Genomic DNA, 19,690 nt, shown 5'->3' on the forward strand with positions numbered 1-19,690 from the left:
ATTTCTGGATTTTGTCCCCATCCTAAACTAACTTTCTCCATCCAAAGGATGAGAGGAAAAGACAAAATCAAAGAGAAAATAACAAAACAGGATACAGAGGCCCTTCTGTACACAACACAGAATCCAAATATTAAATTGTACCAGCTTCCTAACTTTGAATAGCATAGAGCCTATATATCCAGTTATAGCAACATCTGTGTGCACTGTACACATACACAATTCTGAAAGCATATGCCCAAAGAGCATTATAAATGGGTTGTATAGTGACTAGTTCGAATTTGTGTAATTAACATATCATCTAGAAGTACCAATTCTCAGTATACAGATTATAATGCCCTAGATGTAACTTGGAGACACTGCTATTTGGTGCCAGCAGTTATCTTTTTAAATGGGGCGGGGCAGGATAGGCCCAATAACAACAACGGACAACTTTATGAGATACTCATTTTTTTAAATGTGTACTATTTTTTCTACAAATGAAAATTTAAATCCTTTTAGATTCTGTTGCTAAAAGGCTAAATGGCTAAATTTTATCCCACTAAAATAACAGTCACTAATATCTGAGCTGTTGCATCAAAGACAAAGGCACATTCAAAAGACTGTTATGTAGTTTATGTGTTACAAAGTGTTGCTAGGAACAACCTGGATGCAATAGCCCTCTAGTCATTTAATGCAGGTTTGCACAGGCACAAGGTGTATTATACGTTCATCTGTAAAGAGGCCAATCGATATAAGGAATCTTAACTGAGGGTGATGTAATTACCCAGCACAATGCTGAACATACAGCAGGCAGTGAAATACTCATGGCATTAAAGTTCAAGATAATATTAACTGTTAATGTTAAAAATTTTTAAGATTTATATTGTCTTTAAATGGCATTTACCAAAGTTTAAAATCAGAGTTTTTCTTTTTAAAACAAGAAAAATATTTTCATAATCTACCATTAAGGTAAGAGTTTCAGGGAGCTTAGACTTTAAGGAAAGGCTAAACAATTTATAAAATACAAATTTTAAAACTTCTACTCTTTGAAGGTGAAAACAATGCTTAATTAGGAAAATCTAGTGCTTTAAGATTCAGAAGCAGCTACAGGCAGTTCCCTATTTAAGGAGGTTGCACTTTGAAAAAATTCCTTTGGCTCTAGCTAGCCACTCTACTGAAGTTCAAAATTCAGAGTTCAGGGCAGCTCCTCCCTTCCACTGGCCCAAGCCTGTAGTCCTCACTCCTACTAGAACCGCCTGTTGCTTCCCAGAAACCCAGTTTTCTCCTTATACTAACTCCAAAACAAGCCCACAGCCATTTTGAGGGTTAAGGCTCTAGTCAGAGCTGATGACCAAATCAGTGCCAAAAGTGCATTTTGCTGCATCTCTCTGCTGTCTCTCCCCTACTCCCACTTTGTCCTTTCACCCACTCAATAAAGCCCTGTGCTAGGAATACTATGAAGAGCCAGACAGGTGTGGTTCCTATTCTCAACAATAGCCAATAACACAAAACAGCTAAATGAACTGGGTGAGTGCTGGAGATGTACACATGTAGTAGGAGGGTCTGAGCCAGTCTGGGAGATCAGAAGGCATCCCAAAGGAAAGAGTCTGCCCAGGCTCAGGAGAAGGTCTCTAGTGACGCCTCAACACGAACACAATTTCCCACAGGATTCCTGAGCTTTCTCTGGCTCCCATTTTGACTGCAGCATAATCACGTGTCTGGATGGTTGGAGATGCAGATAAACTGGTCCCACCCCACAGAGATTGTGCCACAATTAGTCTTCTAGATTACAAAGTGTTTTAAAGCCAGCAATCATGTCTTCTGCCCAGAAGACTATTTCCTCACATGGCGAAATATTAATGGATATTTTTGAGTACTCTCAAACCATCAAGTTGGATGGCATCCATGTCCATATCTAAACATGATACCCAAACATGAAGCACATAAAAATGTGCCAGCCACAATGACACTTTTTTTAAAGCACCTACACTTAAATAGGAAAGACCTGAATGACAAAAAAGTAGCTGTTCTTATAATAGTACATAAACTCAAGTAGGAAATTCTAATAGAGATGTAATAAAATTTTGATAGGTCTCAGATGGACTCCCTAGTTAGACATGTCTAATGATGATGCCATTAGAAGTATCAAAACCACTGTTTTATGAAGTAATGTTTGAGCACCTGGGGGGACATGTGTGAAGCAGAAACTGCAACACACATATTTTTGTACAGCCATATATATGGTGATATTTTAAACTGGTAATTGTTGATATGTTATTTTAAATTGTCCTACGTCCTCAAAACAAATGTTTTAGTAGTTTAAAGTTATAACAAATTCTTCTAATATCTGATATAGTTTGACTTTTTCTTACTTACCATGAAATGTCATTTCATACCACAGAATTACACAGGGTACACTCTAGTGAAGGTTACATTTTTAAAAACCAAAATCGATATGGCCTCACTCTAACCTGGTCTTTGTTGGCATCCTAGACTAGGACTTCAGCTCACAGAGCAGGCTGCTTTTTATGTTAATCTCGATTTTAACCTTTCATAACATCAATGAATATCCTATATGATAATGTGAAGTAACTTCCTTGAATTATTATCTCGGCCCACACATAGAAAACTAATTCTTCAAGATTAATGATATGAAACCTGAGTGAAAAATTTTAAGACTTTAAAAAAGGAAATGAGAGCTGCTAGGAAAATTATGGTGTATCTCATACAAGGGACAATGACGCCTTTCATTAAAGAAAAAGAAATCACGTGTCCATTATGGTAGACACTAGGCATGTATGACTATTTATTTTTAAAATTAAAATTAAAAATTCAGTTCCCAAGACCTATGGCTAATGGCTACCCTGCTGGCTAGTGCAAGCATTTTTATTACTGTGGAAAGTTGTACTGGACAGCACTGGACTAAACCCAAGAGAAACTGCACCCTGGAACTGTACCTGGACATATGAATTCACCACATGGGAAATCCCTGCATGAAGATCTGCTCCTTCATGCCCTACAGATGGCACAAGACATTTAATTTCTGGGCCTCTGAATTTACATTGGCTGAATTTTTTTTTAACCACACCACTACACTTTAGGCATGTCAGTTTTAATTTTCTGATGGTTATAAACACCATATTAAGGCACTCCTACCTTTTTTCTGAACCAGATCTAACAGAACCCAACTAGTCTTCTTACACAAATGAACCCCAGAAAAAGCATCACATCAGGTAAAGTTATCAATGGTGATGTTTACTATGGCCACCAACTTTATGCAGACACTCTGTAATTGAGAAACCTAAACCTAAACCAGAAGACATTTCGTCCTAAAGAAACAATATTGTACACATAAGTTTTTATTTACCTCAAAACACCTGTACTTTAGTACTTATAATTTCTGGGTTCTAACGACAAATGAATTCCTTGGCTCTTCCCTGAGAACATATTTGCCTGCCACAGTCACAGTTACCACATGGCTGACAAGAAAGAAAGTATCCTGGTCCTCAGATTGAGGCTGCTTTGGATCAACTGCTCTGTGGCGCTCAGCTGCAGGTGGGGTAGGGGGAGTATGAGGGAGTGAGGCAACATCGAAAATCCACAGGGGGTAAGGACCATCAAGAAACTGACATGGCTCCTACCAGGTGCAGAAGAGCTTAGGGCTTTAGCAGGGCATTGCTATAGAGAATACCCACCCTCCATGGTGGAACCCAGCTCAGTGCCTGACGCACTCCTAGAGCTGAGCAAGCAAGAAAGCAAGCACGTTCCCTTGGAGGTATGTTTATAAATTAGGATGGCCTAAATTCAAGGACTGCCTATGAGATATATGAAAAATTCAAGTCTTAGTTCTCAAGAACTGGTGGTAGACTAACACACCTAACAAAGAAGGAGGTGGTTGGGGAAGGGTGCTTTCTAAAGAGACTGAGAGCCAATGTTAAAACAGAGGAATTCTAACTCCAAAATGACTGCTATACTCAGGAGGGGGCCCACCTATTCCTCCAAGACAAGGTGACTGACAGTGATTCAAGACCTCCAAACTTCATGCTATTTCACCATCACAAGAATCTCAGCAGAGATACTCTTTCATGATCTCGTCTCATAAAGGCAACAGCAGGGCTCCCCCTCAGAAACTGCACGTGGATGACAGGGTGGATCCTACCAACACACCTGCTTCAGACAGGATTTGGAAGATGGAGACTCCTGTTAATATAAATTCCTTCCCTGCCATATTTGAAATTCACGTTAAAGGAGCAAAATCTCAAAGAGGTGAGTCGAAGCTCTTGACCTGGGGCTCTCTTTCTAGCCCACTACCTGCTGCCCTGGGATGAGGCTGGCACAGGCTGCATAACTATCAAATGAGGTCAGCCTGATTTTCATATAAAGGGCTCATCTGAATCTGCCTTTTCACAGGGCTCGATTGCCAGCAGAAGATTATCTGGGAAGGCTGCAATCACATTACTAAACCTGTTAGCATTTGTCCTGTGGACCGAGAAATTTACCAAGCATATTCAACATTATAGTTTGGAAAGAATATTGGCATTTCACTAGGAGGGAATCACTCACTGGCCATCTGGTAGCTAAAAATACTTAAGCCTGCATTTATGGCTCTAAGACAAAATAAGTCAGAGAAAGATAAATACCATATGATTTCACTGATATAGACCCACAGACATAGAAGACAATCGGGTCATGGCCAGAAGAGAGGGAGGTGGGGGGAGAGAAAGCAGTGAAGGGTTAGAAGTCCAAATTAGTAGTTGATAGAGGGGTCCCGGAGATAGGGAATGCAGACAGCATTAAGATAACGGCTATGCGTAGAGCCAGAAGGATGACAGAGTTATCAGGGAGACTGTTTCATCAACTACATAAATGTCTAACCAATGTACTACATACTTGAAACTAACAACAACCACAACAAAACAGAAACAAAAACAAAAAAGCCTCTTTTATTTGTTGTCACCATCCTTCCTCTATTCTTTCTTCTTTCCCTTTTCACTTCCAATCTCAACTCGGGTTGGAGCCAACAAAAACTGTCACAGAGCTCTTTTCCTCCTGTTTATTTGAGAGGTGGTATGTAGGAGAGCAGCTAGGAGTGTAGGCTTTGGAGTCAATCGCTTGGAATCTTAGTAACTTCTCTGTATTTGTTTTTCTTTTTGTAAAATGGGGATAATACCTGCCTCATAGAGCCACTGGAGAGGATTACATAAAATAATGTATGTGAAGTGCCTAAAACAGTAGTAAGTACATAGTACCGCTCAAATGACAGTGGTTATTATTTTCTAGCTCTAAGGCAGTAATATATTTATTGAGGCAGAATAGTGTCTTTGAAATAAGTGCTTTTCAAAAGATGGTTACAACCCCTTGGTGGGCCATGGTGGGTTGTAATCAACGTCACACACAAAAAAAATTTAAATAGAGAATAAAATATCAAAATATGTCACTTATGGGCAGGAAAGTACTATTTCATCAAAATACTGTTTCAAATTGCATTTGTTTCAGGTATTATAAGTCTCACCAAAGGTGTATGCTACTAGTGCAGAACACTGCCTAACTCTGCAGTTAGGCAGACCTGGGTTTCTTCATTAAGCAGATTAAGTCACTCCCCTTCTTGAAACTTTCAAATGGCTCCATTTAGCAAAAATGCACCCCCTTCAGCAAGAGCATTAATCTCATCTTCCAGCCTCTGCCTCCTGCATTCACCCACCTCCCTGACCCACGACCACCATGCTACAGCCACACTGGCCACCTTTCTGTTTCTCCAACAACCGCTTCAGGGCCTTGATGCACTTCTTTATGCTTGCAAAGATTTCGCCTCAGCCATTCAAATGGCTGGCTACTGCAGGTCTCAAGGCCACCTCTTCAGAGAAATCTTTGCTGACCCTCTAGCCCCAACACTATGACTTCCTTCTTGTCCACACTCCCAAGGGGCACCAACCACACTCCTGGACTTGTGCAAGGTGCTTAACCTGCACAGAGCAGTCTTAATTTTTCCTCTCTTCTCACAAATATTACAATTATAGACATTTGGAATGTGTTTTATCTCTGGGCCTTAGTTTCATCATCTGGAAAATAAGGAATAAATACAATGTCCCCTCCAGCCCTACTATTTCTGTAATTAAACTCTTCCAGAATCTTCTTAGAATATAACTATCCATTTTTATTTCAACTCAAATACATAACTCTGTAGCCAGTAATGTAATTTTATTTAAATGCATTTTCTTGTTACCCAAAGCTTACCCCTCTTAAACATATGATCATTTAAAAATTTTGCATGTATATATCCATGGAAATCTTTTTAAAAATTACATCCTCTTCTGCTATTAATAGGACACTAAACACAACTTCACAGACTTCATTAGCAATTTCATTTCTTTAACTAGAGTCCGAACAGAGCAAGACTCTTGGAGGCATGCTGGCTGCTGCATCCATGTCTGCTTTTCAGTTGCTCTCTGAATTGGTTTCTCATTTCTGCCTCAAATGTTTTGTAGTTCATCCTGCACTGAGAAACTAGATGACCAAGTTTGCAGGAACTTTGTACAAAGTGAGTGATCTCTGGGTAAGGGCTTGAGACACACTTCCTGGAGTAAAGTGCATGAACTTTGTACTTAAGAGGACTTGGTTTACTTCCTAGGTGTCACTCTTTGAGCAGCAGAGTCAGCAGATGATGATCCCTAGATACAACTCAACATGGCCGAGGTGGTCCTGGGGGCCTAGAGGAGAAGACTACCGTGCCTACCGCAGGCAGGACTGCTGGAAAGTAGCTAGGTAACAACATACTTTCTAAGTACCCAATTTGTGTAAATACGTAAATATTTAGAGAGGGAAATGAAGGAAGCATTTAATAACCTCTTTTGGTTCTTCTAAGGCTTCCAGTTCTCAGCGTATGCACTTTACAAATAAGATTTTTTTTTTAAAGTTAACTTTCTAGTGTTTAAGGTCAACTGCTACAACCTCTAACTCTTTAAAAAACTTACGAGAAGTGCCGGCCAGCTTTCACAGGTACTTCAAGATCTTTACTATCCCTCCAGAGCATTAAAATATGTGAAGCTCTGGGCACCTTGGCCCATGACTTTTGTGGGTGATCCAAAAGGGGCAGAGTTAAAGCCCTGAGTTTTACTAATTTCCAGGAAAAGGGTTATGGTGTCTTTCGCTTTAGAGTTTTTTTTTTTTTTTTTTTTTTTTTTAAGGCTGCTAAGTCAGCACCCAGTTCAAAAAGACAGAAGTTAACTGAATCCAAAGGACTGAAAAAGGAGCTGGGGGAAGAGAGACAAAGACGACAGTGGGTCTGTGTGACAACTTATGTAATCAGAAACATCTGGTTTTGGGGTTCTTTTATAATCTTATTGTGGAAATAAGTTTAACTACCAAATCCTGACCACAACGGACATGAAAATCTAAGAACACAGAAAGCTCTCCATAGTATGTCCAACCAAGTAGAACCTTTGCCGTAAGAACTCTTCAAGGATACAGTGACCTAGACAATCAAGTTTTCCAGATACCTATAAAGATGTAACCAAAATAAGCTCTTTTGGCTAGAAGTCTGAGGCTTATTCACATTTCCCCACTTTCTTAATATCTGAGAAACCCAACTTATAAGTGGAGATTCAGGGTCATCATCTAAACATACTGAATCCATTACAAGCAGTTTCAATATGCAACAGAGAGAACTCAGCAGCCACCGAGATCCAACTAAAGTGACCCAAACTCATATGCTTTCTTAGTTGAATTCTGTTTCTTTCTGAAAATTATAATCAAGATTTCAAGGACTCTACAAGCTGTGAAAACATGCATGGGCTTCGTGCCATTTATTTTGGCCAGAAACCAATTTATGCTCTTTTCCCAAGTTAATATGTTTGAAATAGGTTGTTGCCAAGCCTCTAGTCTCTGTGTAACCGGCAAATTCCAATGGCTTCATTTCAGTTCCCACCCTCCTCCCACGCTCAGCGGCCCTACTGCCCCGCACTGCTCCTTCTCAGGGCCCCACAGGAAATCCCTGTCCCTGAAGTGAGCACTCATCAGGACTCTAAGGCACCATCAGTGTGTTCCCCCTCTGGGATATCTTGCTCTACACCTTGGTTTCAAGCATTGTCAGGCCTGCGACTGCCGAGGCACACATACAGCCAGCTCAGCTGTTGCTCCAGCTCTGTCTCCTCACTGTCCACCTGGTGTCCACTGGATGAGCACTGGGCTCCTTAAATTAAAAGGTTCCAAACCAGTTACTCCAGAAACTATCCCCACAGGGATCCTTATTCACTTGGTCATCTAAGCTAGGAACCTGGGTGAAAGACATGACCACTCAGGTGCCAGGTCTTCAGACTTCTCCTCCAAAGTATCTTTTTAATATGAACAACTCTAGAGCCTCAGGCTAGTCTCTCTTCTCTGTCCTCTGTAGAGGTATACTCTGCAGTGTGGGCTCCTTGTCTCTAGTAATCTCTCCCAACCCATTTTTCATACTGGTACCAAAGATATCTAGAAAAAAATCTCCTTGTACCATTCCTGGACTTAGAATACCTATTATTTCAAAGGCCCTTCAACAGCCTGAACCCAACCTACCTTTCTAACCTCCACCTCCAACCATTCCCTGGTTCCCTGCTTCGGTCCTGTTACGGAAGTACTCCCTCGACATCAGGAACCTCTATAATTCACATTTGCATATGTCCTTTCCTTGCTTCCTACCACAAGGTCTCCCCCATCAATAAAACTCCCAGGATCTCTAGGTATAGAGCGAATCCACCTCACCAACCACTGGCGTTCAAAGACAGAGAACGTCTCACTTTTCCTGGTTTCTCTTTTCAATGCCAAGACCGAGCCCAGGAAGTCCTTGATATGTAGGAGGTACTCAATAAACACTTAACTTAAAACGTCATCCATCATGGAAATGAAGCCCTTAGTGTTTTGCCACACATAAATAAAGGTTAAGTCTCAGTTTTTCTGAGGGAGACATTTTGCAATACCACCTTGCTTTTTATAAAAATAAATAAATAAATAGAAAGATAGATAGATCGATCAATCAATCAATCAATCAATAAATAAATAAATAAATAGACAGATAGAACACCAAAAACTTGTGAGGCTCAAATAGGTTTACTGAGGAAGTTAAAGAAAAAAGTTCTAGAAATCTAGTATCTATAGCTTTATGATTAGTTTTTTTTTCAATAGCCAATATGTTATCTTAGAAAAATGCTAAAACCCAAAAGATGACAGGGCAAAGAAATGGATTCTACCATTTCTAGTATGGATTTGATGATTTTCATGAAGTTTAAAGCATTCTGAAACAGTTAAATTGGTAAAAGATACAATTAGAAATATATATGCACAAAATTCAAAACCAAGTGATAGGATTTTTCATTTTACAAATATGGAAACTGTGGTCCAAATATTTATGTTTCGTATCTAAGACCACACAACCATCTGGGGGAAGACTCAGGACTTGGACTCTGCTATCTTCAAATTAAAATCCATTCAGAAAATATATGTAAACTTTTAAAATAATTGTGTTTTCACCACATACCTGGTCAAAGGGTGATAACAGTGATAACAAGTAATGAATGTTACAGCATAAGGGCAAAGAAAATTCTGACTTTAAAAACTTGGCTAAATCTTGGTTGTTGGAGATATAACCATGAGGACAGCCAGCCTTTGGACAAAGTTTACAGACAAAGGAGAGCAGAGCTGAAAGAATAATAGGAAAAGTGGAAAGACTTCCACTTCTGATCAAGATGGAGTAACAGCAACCAATTTTACGCTCCCACCTGAAATAAACAGAAAGAGAGAAGAAATTTAAAAGAATAGTTTTTTTCAAGACACTGGACATCAGATAACAAAGGGCAGGGATCCCTGAGATACGGGTCAAAAATTAAGTGAGCCCTGCAACTGCCCCAGCTTACTGCCTGGAGAGGCTCCAGATAATAGGCAGGGAAGTGAAGCAGAGCCCAGAGGACTCCCTGAATTGGAGAGATGAAGCTGAAGGCCTGAGGAAACCAAGTCAATTCGAGATCACAGAATCAAGTACGAAGAGAAGAGAGCTGCACAGAAAACCCTAGAGATCTGCACAGGGTCCTACGCTTAAGGATTCAGTAGTACATCAACCTGTGCATGGGAGGCAAGGACTCAAAGCTGGGACAGGGTGTGTTCCCACAAGTTAGAAGGGAATAACTCCTAATTTAGGGCCATAGAGAAAGTACTTATGAAGGTCTTCCTCCAGTAGGAGGGAATAATTAGCCCTAAATTGAGACTTATCCAAATCTGCCTAATAAACTGTAAAAGTTGAGATCTGAAAGGATCAAACTATCTCCAAATAACTATATTCCAGAACAAAGCTTAAGAATACTTTTAGAAATACACAAATATCAAGTACCCAACAAGGTAAATTTTGTGTCTGGCATCCAATCAAAGATTACCAGTCATGCAAAGAAGCAGGGAAACATATTCAAAATGAAGGAGGAAAAATTCTATTGAACCTGAACTTAAATGACAAAGACAATAGAATTTATCAAAGATATTAAAAAAAGTTATCAGAACTGTATTCCACATGTTCAAAAGTGAGCTTAGTAAAGCTGCAGGATACAAGATAAATTTTCAGTATATTAGTAATGAATAATCAGAAATTAAAACTTAAAAATAGTACCATTTACAATAGAATTTAAAAATATGAAACACTCAATGATAAAACTGACAAAGATGTGAAAGACTTGTATACTGAAAACTACAAAACACTGATGAGAGAAGTTAAAGAAACCATAACTAATGGAGAGATATACTTGTTCACAGGTTGGAAGACTCATTATTGTTATGATGTCAATTCTCCTCAAATTGACCTATAGATTCAATGCAAACCCAGTTGAAATCCCAGCAGGGTTTGTTTTGTTTGTTTTGGTAGAAATTGCCAAGCTGATTCTAAAAAAAATCCATGTGTATATTCAAAGAACTCAGAAGAGTCAAAACAAGTTCAAAAAGAACAAAGTTGTAGAGCTAACATTACCTGATCTCATGATTTACTATAAAGCTGTAGTAATAAAGAGTGTATTGGCCTAAAGATAGACAAATAGATCAATGGAACAGTACAAAGAGTCCAGAAATAAAACCACATATACAATGACAACTGATATCAGACAAAGGTGCAAAGGTTGTGCACCTTTGAAGAAATAAGTCTTTTCAACAAATGGTAATGAGGTAACATGCAAAACACAACCCAAACCAAAAATCCATACCTTCTACCATATACAAAAATTAACTCAAAATGGATCATAGACCTAAATGTAAAACCTAAGATTATAAAACTTCTAAAAGAAAACAGTCGAAACTTTTGTAACCTGGGATTAAAGAAAGATTTCTTAGATACCACACCAAAAGCATGACCCATAGAAGAACAAATAGACAAATTGGACTTTATCAAAATGAACTTTTCTTCAAAAGATACAGTTAAGAGAATGAAATAGACTGGGAGAACAAATATGCAAAGCATGCATCTGATACAACTTATATCCAGAATACATAAAGAACTCTCAAAACTCAGTAATAAGAAAACTCAAATAGAAAAATGATTTTAACACACTTCACAAAAAAAGAGATGGCAAATAAGCACATGAAAAGATATTCAACATCACTGGTCTTTAAGGAAATACAATTAAAATCATAATGAAATACCACCACACATCTATTAGAATGGCGAAAATTAATGAAGACTGACCATACTAAGTGTTAGCAAGGATGTAGATGAACTGGAACCAGCATACACTCCTAGTGGAAATGTAAAATGTAGTACAACCACCCTGGAAAAGTTCGGTAGTTTCCTCAAAAAGTTAAAACACATCACTCCTAGGCATTAATCAAGATTGAAAGCATAAGTCCATATAAATACTTGCATGTTAATGTTCAAGACAGTTTTGTTCGTAATAGCTAAAATTGGATACAATCCAAATAGTGAATAAGCAAATTGTAGTATATCCACACAATAGACTACTACTCAGCAATTAAAAGGAATAAACTGATACATGCAACAGCATGAATGAATCTCAAAATATATATGAAGAGTTGAAAAGCCAGACTAAAACAGTACATGTTGTATGATTTCCTAGATGTAAAACTCATACGAAATTCAAACTAAGCTATGGTCAAAGAAAGTAGATCAGTTAGTTGTTCCCTGGGGAGGGGAGCAGGGATGAAAGTGGGGAATTATAAAGGGGAACAAGGACATTTTTGGAGATGATGTATATGTTCATTATTTGAATTGTGGTGATTATTTCACAGATGTATACATATATCACTACCACACTGTACATTTTAAATATGTGCTGTTTACTGTATGTCAGTTACATCTACATTAAGCTATTAAAGTGCTTAAAAAAAACAACCTAGTTAAATCATGAACATTTAAACAGAGAATGTTAATTAGCAAGCTCATTAGAATATGGTCCATCCAATAATACCAACAACATCAGTAATGCCCCATGTGTAGTTTTCTAACAATACATTCAGTTGACTTGAGTTTATAAAAATGTTCAGCAACACAGAAGCTGACATTAAAGGTTCAATGAGTATTCTGACATATTTTCTCAAGGTACGGGGTCTTTTTGAACTTTACCTAGATTTATACCTCAAAATGAAGCTACACACAGAATATTAGCAAGGATATTTTCTAACAGCACTTCTAGATGTTAACTACAAGCAGTATTATTAGAAGTGGTATTCTAGACAGTGATACAGTGGGGTCATAGTAATTGGTTAGTAAAAAATCCAGAAACATTTTTCTAAAGGAGCTGGGTGTACAGAATAAATAATAAACGTTTTTCTTCCATTCTATTTTCTTCATGCCTTTAGAGTACAGCAAAACCTCTATTTATCCAGAACTATACAAAGACCTCTACAAACTGATTATACCTATTCTATTCACTGCACTTACAACACCTAAGTGCACATAATCCTCACATACCAATGCTATTTCTCACCCTTCTGTCTTTATTACATTGTTCTTTTGCCTAGCATGCCTTCTCTTCTCCTCCTCTAACAGCCACACTCTCCTTAGGGCAGCCTTCCCAAAGGTGGTGCCTGATGTGCTGTGTTTCTCGCTCACATACATACACACGTGTACATCTGCAAAGGGAACATAGGAACTTCTGGAGGGGAATGGAAGTGTTACACATACAAATGTTTTATATTTTTAATTTTCACTGTGATGGCAGATATCTGGTTAATACATACTTGTTACACATCGCTGAACTATACATTTAAAATGGGTACGTGTTATTGCATATAATTTACAATTCAATGAAATTGGTTTACAAAGAAAGCCCACACAAAAATATATAACACAAATAAACAGGAAAACAACAAAAAAACAGATTTAGCCCAGAAGTAGTAGTCAAGCTCACATTTAAGCCAAGCTTAAATTCTCAATTCCTAATATAAACTTAGGGTCAGTTAATCTGGTTTCCCTTTAACTTCAAAAATGTAAAAGAGGTAATTATGAAAAAAATAAAAATACCAGAAGGCTCCAACCATGTTTCACTCTTTTCTTTGATTTCACAACTGTGCTTTAACATGTCAATAAATTCTGTCAAACTAAAGTCCACAGTGACAGCTGAGAAAGAAGCAACAACTTTGTTTTATGTGCCACTGAATACACAATGACTTATGTAAGAAACCTGAATCTTCATTATGACTATCAAGAAATAATTTGAGCTCAACATCTTATTCTAAGAAGACAGTGTCAAATAATGCATTTTAAAAATACAATTTAACTAGAGGGGAGGGGAGAGGTAGATGGGGTAAATGCGGTCAAATATGTGGTGACAGAAAAAAATCTAACTATGGGAGGTGAACGCACAATGTAAATATATACACATATGCCTTACTGTTAAAATGTACAACTGAAACTTACCAGATTTTGTTAACCAATGTCACCATAAAAATAAACAAAAATAATAAAAATACAATTTAGATTTTGAAATGCAATTTAAAAATTCCATTGAAAATCACTAAGCTAATGGAATATAATTATATCTAAATAGGCAAATTTCAGTTAATTGGTTCTAAAAAAACCCCACATACATGGAATGCCTCATTCCCAATGACCATGCTATTTAAATGATATATACTAGATATTTTAAGCTACTGTTTAGTACTTTAAAAGGCTAGGTACTATATTTAATTAACATTATCACATTTAATCTTAACAAAGCTATAAGTATTATTGTCCCCATTTTATAGATGACAAGAGGTTAAGAGATTAAGCAATTGGTCCAAAGTACAAAAAACATTCAATTAGACTAAATAATTATACTTTTGTCCATTCTAGATTTTTAGCTCAGGATTATGTTATTTTTGTTATGGTATCATACCTTAGTCATTAACAAGCTATGTATTTTCTAAATTGTCACTTAAGCACACTTAACCTACCCAAGCAAATGTTTAGTTCAATCAAAATCAATAGATGATATATTGCCCTTAAATCTCACCTCAGTTTTTTGGTTTTAAGCATGAAAACTCACAGATATTAAAGACATATTTTCCATTCAAAGTTCACTTAGACTTTCCTGCTAACTAGAGGACAATTTACCTTCCTGCCTTTGAAAGCCTCACTACAGTGGGTTAAAAAAAATTAGAAAAATTATGTTTGCTTTTAAGTGTTGTTTTCTGGCACTTCTATAACCTGTAGAGTTTGAGCTCTGTAAATGGATATTTGATGAAATCTCATACACTGTAAATAATCCAAAACCTGGTACAATGTGGTTAAGAAATGGACCTGGAGTCAGACAGATTTCAATTGATAATGTCTCTGCCACTAAGTAGCTGAAAAGGCCTGGCAGGTAGCTAACACTAGAGTGATTATTAGAAAAATTCAAGTCGTATTTATTGCCACATTTGCAGCATAGATTTCCTAGGTATGTCTTTTAATGTGTATACTCCAAGTTATAAACAAAACCCATACCTGAAAAGTTGTGTGAGCCGTGAAGAGAGAAGTGCTTACTTTTTGCATATATACGATGCTTAGCAGGCAACAGTAGAGCCACGAATATCCATCTCACTTCTTTCCCTCACCCCACTCCCCACCATCCTGGGGCAAAATGAACCTAAGAGTTCTGGTAAGTAGGAGTTGGAACTTGTATTTCCCACAGAAACAGTATAAGTGGTAGCCAGACTTGTCACACTAAAGGTGAAACACATCTTTAAGTTGATCTGCGAATCTACCTATTTATAAGGTTCTCACTTTCTGAATTCCAAGAAGCCAGCATATACACACCTGTATTATACGACCCATTTTTACCATGGCAATTGGTGATAGCTTTCTCTTTGCTCAGTAGTCTAAAGATGATCTATCTTCAGGTGAATTTATCTATCTTCAGGTGAATTTCAAAGACTTATATTCTGGTTTGAAAGATGTACATTAAGAAGACTTATTCGAACTGTACTTACTCAAACTGTAAATGCTGGAATGGAAAGAGTCCAACCCTCTCACTTGCCGTATGAGGAAGCTGAGGCTCAGAATCACATGGGCTGTTTGGCAGGCCTTAGAATACAACACAAGTGGAACTCCAGATCCATGGTTCTGACAAATACTATCAGAGGTAAATACTGTCCTACTAACTAGGGCTGAGCATTTCTACAGTGGCAGGCGCTCCTTCCAACCATATCCAAGACCACGGTTTTAAGGCATTTTTTTTTTCCTTTTTTAATCCTAGTCTGTAGCCCTGTAAGTGTGACACCAAAACTTCCCACGAAGAGCAGTATTTTGGTATCAAACTAACACTGTCCAACGTATCACATCCCAAACACCACTTTGTCTGCCAAGGCCATCCTTCATCTCTGGGGCCATACTACCCCACCACACCCTTCTCTACTCTTATCTGCCCAGTCTGTTTCTCAGTTATTGCTCAAGGTTTGGGCATTCTAGCAAGCTTGCTTGCTGTCTGCCCCTGCCTGAAAACTTCTATTGAGTAGATGTGATAGTGAATTCCTACTATGTGCAAGGATTAGTGCTGGCACTGGAGTAGTTAACTTCTCTCCTGCTCTTTCAAAGCTTCATTTCATCAAGGAAGGCTTCCATGATAAATGAGACTGGCTTTCAAACTCCTAACTGCAACCAGGGTAAAAAATAATTTACATGCATTTCCAATACACACCCCTTCAAATAACTCAAAGGTGTGATGTTATATTCTTACTATGTATGATAAATTGATATTCTTCATTGTTCTCCATTTTTTAAAAAGTCCTAGAAAAAAAATTTAGGGGGATAGAGAACATAGATCATAAAATATACACAATATACAAATACATAAAATGTCAGATGCTGTAAAGAAACAATGAACTTTAAGTTCTAAAACCTAAATTTATTTTTCAACCTGCTAATGGATCATGATGCAGTTTGTAAAATAATACTCTGTAACATATGAGTGATTACTTTGACATGATGCTAGAGAAATAGAAGCATCAGCAAATACTCAGGTGTAAGATCCACCTCTCCCCCTGCCTCCTGAAAATGTCATACCTTCTGTGTGCCCCAAAATATGTAGAGATATAGAGCTACCACAATGGAGAATTAATACCTGCATACCACAGGTCAAGGATTGGGAGAGAGAACCAACTTGGAGGGAGACTAAGTTTCACCGAAGTGTCATTTTAGGAGTAGAAAGCAGAGTAGGGCTTTTTTTCTTAACCACCTGGGCAGTCTTCACAACCTCAATCTTCCTCTTGTGTCGGGCTGCCTATTTCCAACTGGACTATCAACACTTACAAGCAGGAGATGTGACTGAAGCAGAATTGAAAATAGTAAATGAGCAGTGGGTTTTTAAAAAATCTAAGACAACTTTTCCACTTTGTGGTTTCCGTTAAAAAGTAAACTCCCCACTCCAATAGACACTAGTTTATCTGGGGGTCGGGGGGAGAGCAAAGGGAGGTGTGGGAGAGGAAAAAATCTAAGGGGATAGAGGATAGATCATATAATACACAAATGAATATATAAAATGTCTGCTGCTGTAAACGAAGAACTTTACACTAAAACTGGAGAATTATCACCAAATACATACTATAACCCTTTTCTAAGTATGACAAGTCACTTATAGTAAAACCATAAATTACTAAGTCATTATACTTTTCTAACTTAAAACAGCATAATTCCTTCAACTGCAAGAGGCAGAATTATCTTCCAATCTTAGAAGCAGAAAAACTAACTTTTTGCAGGGAGAGAAAGATTCTTTATTGGTGAAGCAGCACCTTGACACTTAGGTCAAGAGTGATAACACGGACTAGAAGATAAATTACTTACACCTGACCCAACTATGGAAAGAAAGCAAATGGTGAAAACAAAAAATATTGATGGTCTTTTCGAGAAGTCACTTAATTATCTAAACTGTACATACGTTTGATTTTTAAAGACGGGAAGGGAGGACAGACAAAAACTTTAACACTGAGCAATGCTTTCCAGGGCATTACAACAAATAATGGTTCAACATATTGAGAATCCAGAGACATTTCACCTCCAGGCAGAACACATGTTGAAGCACTGATTTGTAAAGTTTAGATACTGGATAGAGGCCATGGAAAGGCACTAACAAATCCTAATTTTTAAGCGCTAGAGTTCCCATTTAGAATTAAACAGAACCAGGAAGGTTTCTCCTCTTTAGGAAAACCCAGCTGTAAGTTGTTTCAATTTATATCTATAAAGTACGTGCGTGTGTGTGTGCGTGCGTGCGTGTGTGTGTTTGGCGGGGGAGGCGGGGTGGGGGGATGGGGGTGATGAGGCGAAGTCAGAGGTTTAAAGATAACTAGATGCGGGGGGCGAAGCAAACATCCTGAGGACCTGATTCCTAATAGCAACGGGCCTTCCTAGGACAACTTTCGTTCCATGTTAATCGCAAAAGCACATTTTGAGATCGGACGGTGGATCGCGAGAGGAGGACGGCAGGTAAGCGGAGAAGACTGTAAACTCCCCGAAGCACCAAATGTCACACTTTTTCATGCTTGCGCCCTCCCCGTGTCCAATCCACATTTGCAGAATGAAGAGAAAACCCCTACGAATGAATGAATGAGAGAGAAGTCTGGGCAGAAGGCTCAGAGCAGGGCCCCACACCCCAGACGGACTTAGACACCCGCGGGACGAGGACAGGGACCGCGCGCCGGGGCGGGGAGACGCCCGAGTATCCTCAGGGCGCAGTGTAGGACGCGGACAGCCGTGGGGCCCTGGAGCCGGGGTCGCAGGTGAGGCCTTGCGGAACAAAGGCGGCGCAGGGTGGCCTGACACAGGTGCCTAGAGGGGGCGGGGGCTGTGGGAGCTCACCTCGTCGCCCCACTTGAGCACATCCTTGTGCCGGTCCTTGACGGCGTGGTAGATGTGCAGGAACTGGAGGATCCCGTGCCGCCGCACGTGGTCGGCGTGGCGCTTGGTCTCCTCCCAGCTCAGCGGCGATCCTTGGGACAGCAGCCCCATGGCCGCCCCCTCCTCCTTTTCCTTGGGGCTGACGGCGGCTGCTCGCTTCGGGCGCGGGACGCGAGCCGGACACTCGGCTGTCCGCAGAAGACGAAGGCGGCGGCAGCTGTTCCGCCCCGGGGGGGCGCCCTCGGGCCGCAGCCGACAGAGGGAGGGTCGGGTCCGCTCCGGCTCACCCGCGCGAGGTCCTTGCCGCCCAGGTGACCGACCCAGGGATCCGGCGCACCCAGAGGACTTAGAGGCAGAGGACGAGAGAGCAAGCTGGGCGGCCCCTGGCCTGGCAGCCTCGTCCCTCGTTTGCTCTGGCTTGCGCCCTGCTCTGCCTCCGAGGCGGCGGCGACGGACCCAACAGCCGCGGTGCGGCAGCGGCTCCCGTTGCTCTTTGCCGGTGTCGTACACTGGCTTCTTCCTACTTGTGACCAAGACCTACGCCGCCGCGGAGCATGCCCAGTCCTCTTATCCGCTCTCTCGCCGTTCCTGTGAACGGTCCTGCGCTCCGGGTTTTATAAAGAACGGGAGGGGGCGGGGAAAAGGAGGCGGTGCAAGAAGGGAGGCGTGGCTGAGCGCCCGAAGGAGCAAAGGGGGCTGCAGAGTAGGCGTGCGCTGGCGGGATTAGGGCGGAGTCAAAGGGAAGGAGCTCGCCAGGAGTCGGGAGGGAGGTCGGCCTCGCTTTAGCAGACGCGATATGTATGAATTCGTTTTTTCTAACCCAAAGAGATAAACTCTGGGTTGGAGAAGAAATTTGATTATTTGAATTAATGAAGAACCCTCCAGATTATTTTTTAGGTGAGAGGGGCCTCACATTTATAAAAGCAGCGTGAGAACAGCAGGGTATGGAAAGAAAAATGTTACCTTGGGAGTCAAATGAAACACATTTAATTCTATGAGACCTTAGACAAGTTATTTCCAAACCTGTAAAAAATTATATTAATTCTTTTATGGGTGTTGTAAGAATGTGCATAGTGCAGATGTGCACATAGTTAATGGTCAATAAATGACCCGGTTATTAAGAGGAATCAACTTGTCTACAAGTTTTTAGACATGTGTATATATTACAAGTATTTGTGCAGTCTTTAAATTAACTGATGACATACATTTTTTTTTGGATGGCACAGACACCATTCATTGCAACAAAAGGGGCTTTGTTACTATCTCCAGATGGATCATTTGAAGGAATCACTTCCAAAAGTATATCCCCCATCCAAGCCTAAGATTCATCTATTAAGTGATTAAAATGATGTTCATGTGAGCTTACCATGGGATTAGAAGATATTAGAAACAGCTTCTGTT

At 39.6% G+C, this 19,690-nt stretch overlaps 1 protein-coding gene across 1 annotated transcript in view; it reads right to left on the reverse strand.

The window, feature by feature from the left end:
- The window catches only part of GCLC (glutamate-cysteine ligase catalytic subunit), a 43,264-nt gene extending 24,380 nt beyond the window's left edge, over nt 1–18,884 (reverse strand). The window contains exon 1 of the mRNA XM_011379090.2: nt 18,251–18,884. Coding sequence (XP_011377392.1) covers nt 18,251–18,400 — 150 coding nt within the window. The 5' untranslated portion in view covers nt 18,401–18,884. The remainder of the gene's footprint in view (nt 1–18,250) is intronic.
- Nucleotides 18,885–19,690: the final 806 nt, after the last annotated feature.

This window comes from Pteropus vampyrus, unplaced genomic scaffold (genome assembly GCF_000151845.1).
Source record: "Pteropus vampyrus isolate Shadow unplaced genomic scaffold, Pvam_2.0 Scaffold353, whole genome shotgun sequence".
NCBI classification, from domain to species: Eukaryota; Metazoa; Chordata; class Mammalia; order Chiroptera; family Pteropodidae; genus Pteropus; species Pteropus vampyrus.